General features: G+C 26.1%; 1 protein-coding gene across 1 annotated transcript; it reads left to right on the top strand.

Annotated features, from left to right (window-relative positions):
* Positions 1-1135: 1135 nt before the first annotated feature.
* On the top strand, positions 1136-7894 carry LOC122501937. The gene is made up of 3 exons (XM_043611728.1): positions 1136-1673; positions 4223-5008; positions 7104-7894. The coding sequence occupies exons 1-3, from the start codon at positions 1322-1324 to the stop codon at positions 7730-7732; spliced, it is 1767 nt and encodes a 588-aa protein (XP_043467663.1). The 5' UTR covers positions 1136-1321; the 3' UTR covers positions 7733-7894.

The following is a 7894-nucleotide window of genomic DNA, read 5'->3' as shown; positions in this document are numbered from 1 at the left end:
CTCTACATTATAAGGTATAAATGAATTTTAAAAAATAAAAAAATTCCGGCCCAAAGTTAAAAAAAATTATTATGTTTGTAAAAAAAAATTTTTGTTAATAAAAAATTAAAAAAAAAATTTTTTGTTTACATTTCTTAAAAATCGAAAGAAAACTAAAACTTTCATTATTTGACAACTTTTTCATAAACTCAATATTTTCGGACTTATAAGCTACTGAATATAGATCCACAATTACAAGCCCAAAATTTCGAAAATTCATAACTCGAAAATTTGGACAATTAAACAAAAGTAAAAAAAATACGTATCTGTTGTTTTTCGATACAGAATAGAAAAAAAATATTTTATAATAAAAAATTTTTATAATTAATAATTATAATTTATAATTAATTTTTATAAAAAAATTTAGATTCAAATACGAACTATAGTTGATTCGAAATCTTTGAATAGTTCGAATTCGAACTATTCGCACATCTCTATTAAATTTATTTATGAATTTCTTTAATTATAAAATTATTTGAAAACATCAATAACTTCTTTTTTAAACAAATATTTAACTATATTATTATTTTTCCACAGGAATTATAGTAATTGATAATTGAATTTGAATTCTTTTGGTGTTTTCAACAAAAATTTGAATTAAAAATTTCTAAATTCTATTATTTTTAAAATTGCTAATTTTATTTTAAAAAGTAAGTAAGAAATAAGCCTCGCGCTTTAGCGAGCGAATTGTTGCTAGTTTCGTTAAATATAATTTGTTAATAATAATTTCCTGTTGTTTTTTATTTTATAAAAGAACTCTTTATTTAAAATGTTATTAATTACGTTCCCTTAGAGGAAATATTTCAAATTAATATTAAAAATTACTTTTTATATTTTTAATTATTATTTTCATTATTACCTATTGTTACTATTATTGTTTCTAGTTTTTCAAAAGTAAGCGCCAATGAACTATAGACTAACTTCAGAGAAAAACAAATCCACTGATGGTAAATGAATTACTATATAACGATTTCCCCTTTACCGACAGTAGGACACAAAACAACTATGCGTGGCGCTAGTGTCGAAGGTTGCGTCCAGTCCACTCACACCACTACGCATGCGCTCCCAAAACCGGAAATTCCCAGCATCGCGAAGTGGTTCTACTGAAACCACGCCGTAATAAATTTGGCGGTTAACCAGTTGCATGTGGCTGTGTTAAACGGTAGCTGGGTGAAAAAAGGTTATATACAAATTTCTCTTTTGGATAGAAGGCAAAAGTTGACTTAAACTCAGTGTGTTAGTGTTTAAAAAAGGTGGTAAAGTGTCTGGAATTTAAAAAAAAATGGCACTTCACACACCAAAGCGTGCACCTCGTGTCTTGGCAGAGATGTTACCCTGTAGCCCGCCCATGTGCGACACGATGCTCTACCCCTGGAATTGGGGCGACGAAGCAAGAAATCTCAATTTAAGTCCAGGTAGTTCCTGTTCATCGCCAGAATATATTGCCGGTCAAAATGGACCAAATGCAAGGAATCACAGCTCCGAAAATCATCGTCGAGGACGTCCTCGCGCAGATGCTCTCTCAAATTTAATGATGCAAGGAAGCACAAGTCCAAGCAGTATAAAATGCACCTTTTGCAATCGTGTATTCCCAAGGGAAAAAAGCCTTCAAGCACATTTACGAACTCATACAGGTAAATAAAATAAAATTAAACCAAGAATAGTAAAGAAATGTTTTTTCTAAAGAACAAAGAATATTTACTAAATTCAATTTTCCATCACTAAATTTTCTATTTAATTAAAATATTTATAAAACGTAATTTTTTTCCTCAATTTCTGAGATTTGCACGTTTTGTAATAAATATATTTATAATATCATAGCAAAATATCCAATGGAACGTATACATCGCGTGTTCGCGTCCCGCCAACCGCCATTATGCGTACTTTAAATTCCTTTATTTCACTCCAAACACGAGATCTTTGTTTATTTTCGAATATATGAATGGAAACTTTTTTTTAACAACAAATAAGTGAATTTAATCAATACGATTTCATTTCTCAACAAATAAGGAACCGAGTATTTCATAAATTTTCCATTTTGTGAAATTTCTTTTGCATATAGCTGATATTATATATAAAGGGATGTAAGATGTCTGAATTGGTGGGGACGCGCACGTGCATTGTTCGAAATCCTTGCACAGGAAGACAATGGAATTTAAAAAATATTCTATGGAAAATTCCAAAAAATTGTATTACACTCTCGTTTTTTCAATTTTTGTTTATAGATATTCAAATTTAAACAATAATAAACAAAAAATAATAAAACAATAATTGAATTTTCGATATAATGTAAGAATTTTACTAAATTTTTTCATAATCCAAAATAATTATTTTCTATTTTTGTTTTAAAATAAAAAAAATCTATTTTTACCAAAAGGAAAAAATAAAAAATCCATAATACATAGTTTATTAGAAAGAGTATCAGTAAATAAATGTTTGTTGACATAAAATTTAAATATTTGCTTCTAAGGTAGCTTAAAAATAGCTTTATTCTATAATTGTAAGCCATTTATCATTTTTATCGCGAAAAGAAACCATTTCATCAAGGCTGAAGAATAAAATTTAAATTGCGACTCGAAGTCTTTTTAATTTTCCAAATAATATTTTCTGCAAGAGAGAAACAATTTTCGCATTTTTTATTTAACGTAGAAATTTATTTTTAAACTAATGGAAAAAAGCAGCGGAAGAAAAAATTCGTCTTATCACACTTTTTAAAAGCTGATAAAATCATGATAATCTAAACTTTGGAATGTAAGTTTTTACTTCAAATTGCGCGTCTAAAAAAATAGCATTTTTTCTCTCATCTTTATTTTTTTCTAATTTAAAAAATTTTACGATTTTCCTTAATATTTTCAATATTTATCATGTCCCTAATATTCGAACTTTCAATTTTTTTATACTTTCTTAAAATTTGTAATATTTTTTTAAACAATTTATAAAATTAATTTCTTTTCTATTTTATTTTTCATTTTATTCTAGTAATTTTGATTATAGGAAAAAAAATTCAAGAAAAAAAGTCCAAAGTACAAAAAATTAAAAATAAAAATGTCCAAAGTCAAAAAATAAATAAAAATGTCCAAAATAAATAATGAAACATGTGGAAAAGCCACGTTTTTACTTTTTCTGCTATAAAATCGGAATTTTAAATGTTAATGTTAAAATCGCAGGATTTTAATTATTTACATAAATAATGAAATTCTACACAAAAATTCAATTATATTCATAAAAAAATTTTTAGAAAAATTGCAATTATTCTATAAAATTTTTAAAACAATTATTCCAAGAAATACAATTATTTTCAACAATTTTTGAGAAAATTTTTTTACAAAAATTCAATTATTTTTTTCAATAAGTGTAATTCCAATTAAATTACTCGAGATTAATTAAATTATTTTCAGAAATTTAAAATGTTAAGATTACATATTTTCAATTCACGCAATCATCGAAATGAGGAACTCAAAAAAGGACAATTTCATTTAAGGCAACCATTTAAATTTTTATATCTCAATGTTTTTCATTTGGACTTTTTCACCAGAACAAAAAATCCAAAAAATAAGACCAAAGTGAAACTATTTTTTTTTACTTTTTTGGTTTGGACTTCTTCTCCGGATACCAGTAATTTTTGATAATTATGTTTTATTCGTTCATTTGAACGTTCGAAATAGAAAAATTATGCATTTAAGAAAAGAAGAAGTTCACGTTTTGTAATCAATGATTTTGTAGAAAAAGTATTTTTTCTATTTCAATTTATATAAATTTGTCTATAAAAAATATTTTTGCACAATTTTTTCAATCATCACAAAAATTTTTCTGGAGAAATAATTTTATTTCTATTAGGAAAAATATTTCTTATCAATCGTTTGTTAAGTTTGGGAAAATACAAAAAAGAATGGAAACTAATAAAATATAGCAAAATATTAAATCAAAGATAAAGATTTATTAAAACGTTATTTGCAATAAGTCTTTGTCTGAGATTTATAACAATAATACAATTTGTCGGAAAAAAGAAATCTATGCAGTATTTTTTCTAATTAATGTTTTTTTTATTAAAAAAACGCCTATTTTTAAAAAAAGTAAAAGAGAGTATTTTTTCTTTTACCTTTTATACATCTTCCAAAAATCGAAAAACCAATTTATTAAATAATTGTGGATGAATTTACTAAATAATGTTTTTTTTCAACAGGTGAACGTCCTTATCCTTGCGACTATCCAGGATGTATAAAGGCCTTCACTCAATCGGGCCAACTGAAAACCCATCAACGACTTCACACGGGGGAGAAACCATTTCTTTGCACTGAGCCAGGTTGTGATATGCGTTTTACACACGCAAATCGTCACTGTCCCGATCATCCCTATGCAACATTAACACGTTCCGATGATTTCGTATTAAAACCCGTCTCCGAAAATAGTGAATTATCACAGGAAGTTGCTCGCTGGCTAGAGCGCTACAGACTATCACGTGAACGTGAAGATCGAACTCCAACAGGGAAGAGCGAACAGAAAATGTTAAAGTCCTGGAAGGGTAACAGTGAATATTTTCGACGTGGAGGAAAATTCAAGAAGGGCCTGATAATGGACGCAAATGGCGAGCAGGAGAACTTGGATCGTAAGCCACTAAACAAACGGCTCTATTGCGCTGAAAATCAGGACAGTCACGACGATAGTCAAGACGAGGATCCCATTGAAACATGTACAATGCTACACATGTCCGAGGATGACGAACCGTCGTCAATGAAATTGCCGACAACGCCTCGACGACCGCTCGATCGACTTCAGCCAAAGAAACGATGGCTTCGTGAAGCCTGTCTCGAGCAACAACTAGCTAAACCCCTCAGATGGGACGTTCATTCCACGGCTCTATCACCTCACTCAACAACTGAATTAAATCTACTCCACAACACCGAAGACACGACCAATCTCTCAAAGGAATGGAGTCTCTCCGCCTCAACCTCTCCTGGAATCATCCCAGGTTTGTATTTATTCTTCTCTTTCAACAATTAAAAAAAATATTCATATTCAATAATATTTCAACAATCTATATTAATAATCGTTACAACGATTATTAATATAATCTGGTAATCTGTTCGCAGTTTGAAGTTAGTTGCTGTTTTCTTTTTTGTTTCCTATCTTTTTAAATAATTTTCCTTAATTTAAATGTTTTCAATTTTAAAATTAATGTACGGAAAATCATTGAATTCTTGTAAAGTATTTATCAAAAAATTTGAAAACAATTGAATTTTATGAAGAATTCAATTATTTTCCATAATTGTAATAAAATTCTTTAGTCAATTTATAAATAATAATCTTCATAAAAAAACTAATTTTTTTATATAATAAAATTCTTATCAGTATTTCACTTATTTTCAATACAATTTTAATTCATTTCTTCGAAAATTCCAATTATTTTTAAAAATCTTTTAAAAATTCTTCGAAAAAATTCAATTATTTTAAAGAATAATTGGATTTTCCATAGGAGTTCAATTATTTAAAGAACTTTTAATAAAATCCAATTCAAGAATTCAATTATTTTTAAAAATAATGAAATTTTCGCTGGAATTCAATTGTTTTTAATACAATTTTAATTGAATTCGAGGGAAAATTAAATTATTTTTAAACATTTTTTTATAAATTCTTTGAAAGAATTCAATAATATCAATAAATAGTAATTTTTTCTCTGTAATTCAATTATTTTAAATACAATTTTAATACAATTCTTCCAAAAAAATTCACATATTTTTTAAAATTTTTCAAAAATTCAATCATTTGTAGAAATAATAAATTTTTTGCAGGGATTTAATTATTTAAAATAAGTTATGATAAAATTCTATTCAAGAATCCAATTAATTTCAGAAATTAAATTTTCGATTTACTGAAAATCCTTGAATTCTTGTAAATACTATTTGTAAAAAAATTTGAAAATAATTGGATTCATTTCAAGAATTTTATCAAAATTTTTTTCAATAATTGAATTCTTTCAAGAAAATGTAATTAAAATTGTATTGAAAATAATTTAATTCTAGGCATGATTTTTTTTTAGAATTATTTAAAGTAATTGAATTGTTTTGAAGAATTTATTTCAATTTTCTTGAAAATAATGAAGTTTTTTTTAATAATTTTTACTGACAATTTTGAAAATAATTGAATTTTAAGAATTTCCTTTAATTGTTAAAATAATCGTATTTATTATTAATTGTAATTAACGATTTTCCTATTAAATTCTGTTATAATTATTCAATAGAAAATTAAATTGTTTTAAACAATTTTATTACTTTTTGTAAATAATTACATTTTTTTGAATAATTTCATTAAATTTCGTAAAAATAATGTAATTTTTAAAGTAATTTTAATTGAAAATTTTGAAAAGAATTTTTATTAAAAACTTTCGAGAACAATTGAATTCTTTAGAAAAATTTTATTACTATTTTTGAAAATAATTGAACCTGTTAGAGAAATTTTATTAAAATTATCTTCAATATAATTGAATTTTTTTCCAGAAATTTAGTTAAAATTGTATTGAAAATAAATTGCATTTCTCAGAAGAATTTTATTATTTACAAAACTAATTGAATTCTTTACAAGAATTTTACAATTTTACAAAAATAATTGAATTTTTTGAAGGAATTTTCTCAAAAATTTTGAAAATAATGAATTTTTAAAAAGAATTTCATCAAAATTGTTGAAAATAATTGAATTTTTATTAAAATTCTTGAAAATAATCGAATTTAATTAATATTTTTCAAAATAATTGTATTCTTTCAAGAATATTTATTTAAATTGTATTGAAAATAATTGAATTGCTCTAAAGAAATTTATTATTCATGAGAATAATGAAATTTTTGCGACAAATTTTATTAAAATTTTCGAATAATAATAATTTTAAATTTGTAATCATTCAAAAATTGATGTTTATTCTTGAAAATATAAAATTTTTAATTTACAAAATAATAAGAAATGGAATACACATTTGCTAGTATTTAATAATAAAAGAATTCCAAAGAAAATAATCCAAAAAGTACAAAATTAAACAAAAATCACTAAAGCAAATTTCTCTCAATTATTTCCAGAAGAAAAAATAAAAGTCGCCGACGCATACATCGAAAATGAAATATGCTGGGACCTGGGAGTCGCTTCAAATGTCTCTGTCACTGACACAACGAATACAACGGAAAACCGTAGCGTCACATCAACCTCACGCAATTTGGAGCGTGAATTTTGGGAACCATCCTGCGAATCATTGGCCTGTTTGACAAACAATAACAATGGACCAAACGCCATTCAACATCACGAAGAAATAAATGGCGAAGTCTCAAGCTCATGGAATATGAATATACAAAATGATCTTCTCAATGATTCCCAATGTCATTCGTCATCGAAATTTGAGGATAAATCAATGCTCAATACAATCACCCGCACTGAAAACGAAACACGACCGACTGTATTAATGCTCGCTGGTTCAGCTTGCAATAAAAATAATCTACAATCGCCAACATCGAGATTCAACAATAACGATGCAAAAGTTGTCGTTATTCCCCAAGAAGAAGTTGTGAAAATACAATTTCCCGAGGATAATCAAAAATGGCTCGGTGCATTGGCACTCATGGAATTGGCAAAGGCTCAAGAAGAAGAGGCTGTACGTGCTCTCACTAAAATAAAGAGAGAATCCTGCGATAGAATTAATTATACAAATTTATAAATCGAACTGTGATTCTTTTTAAGTCATTCGATTTTTTTTAATACTTTCTTTTTATCATTCGTAATCAAGTACATTACGAATAAGACGGGTTTTCAAATTTTTGGTCGTTTTAAATCATTTTTAAAACATTTTTATAACTAAATAAAAAATTACCGCTCTAAA

Source organism: Leptopilina heterotoma, unplaced genomic scaffold (genome assembly GCF_015476425.1).
Source record: "Leptopilina heterotoma isolate Lh14 unplaced genomic scaffold, ASM1547642v1 Lhet_219, whole genome shotgun sequence".
Lineage (NCBI taxonomy): Eukaryota > Metazoa > Arthropoda > Insecta > Hymenoptera > Figitidae > Leptopilina > Leptopilina heterotoma.
Note: the sequence above shows the minus strand (reverse complement) of the source record. Positions and strands in the feature narration are given on the sequence as shown.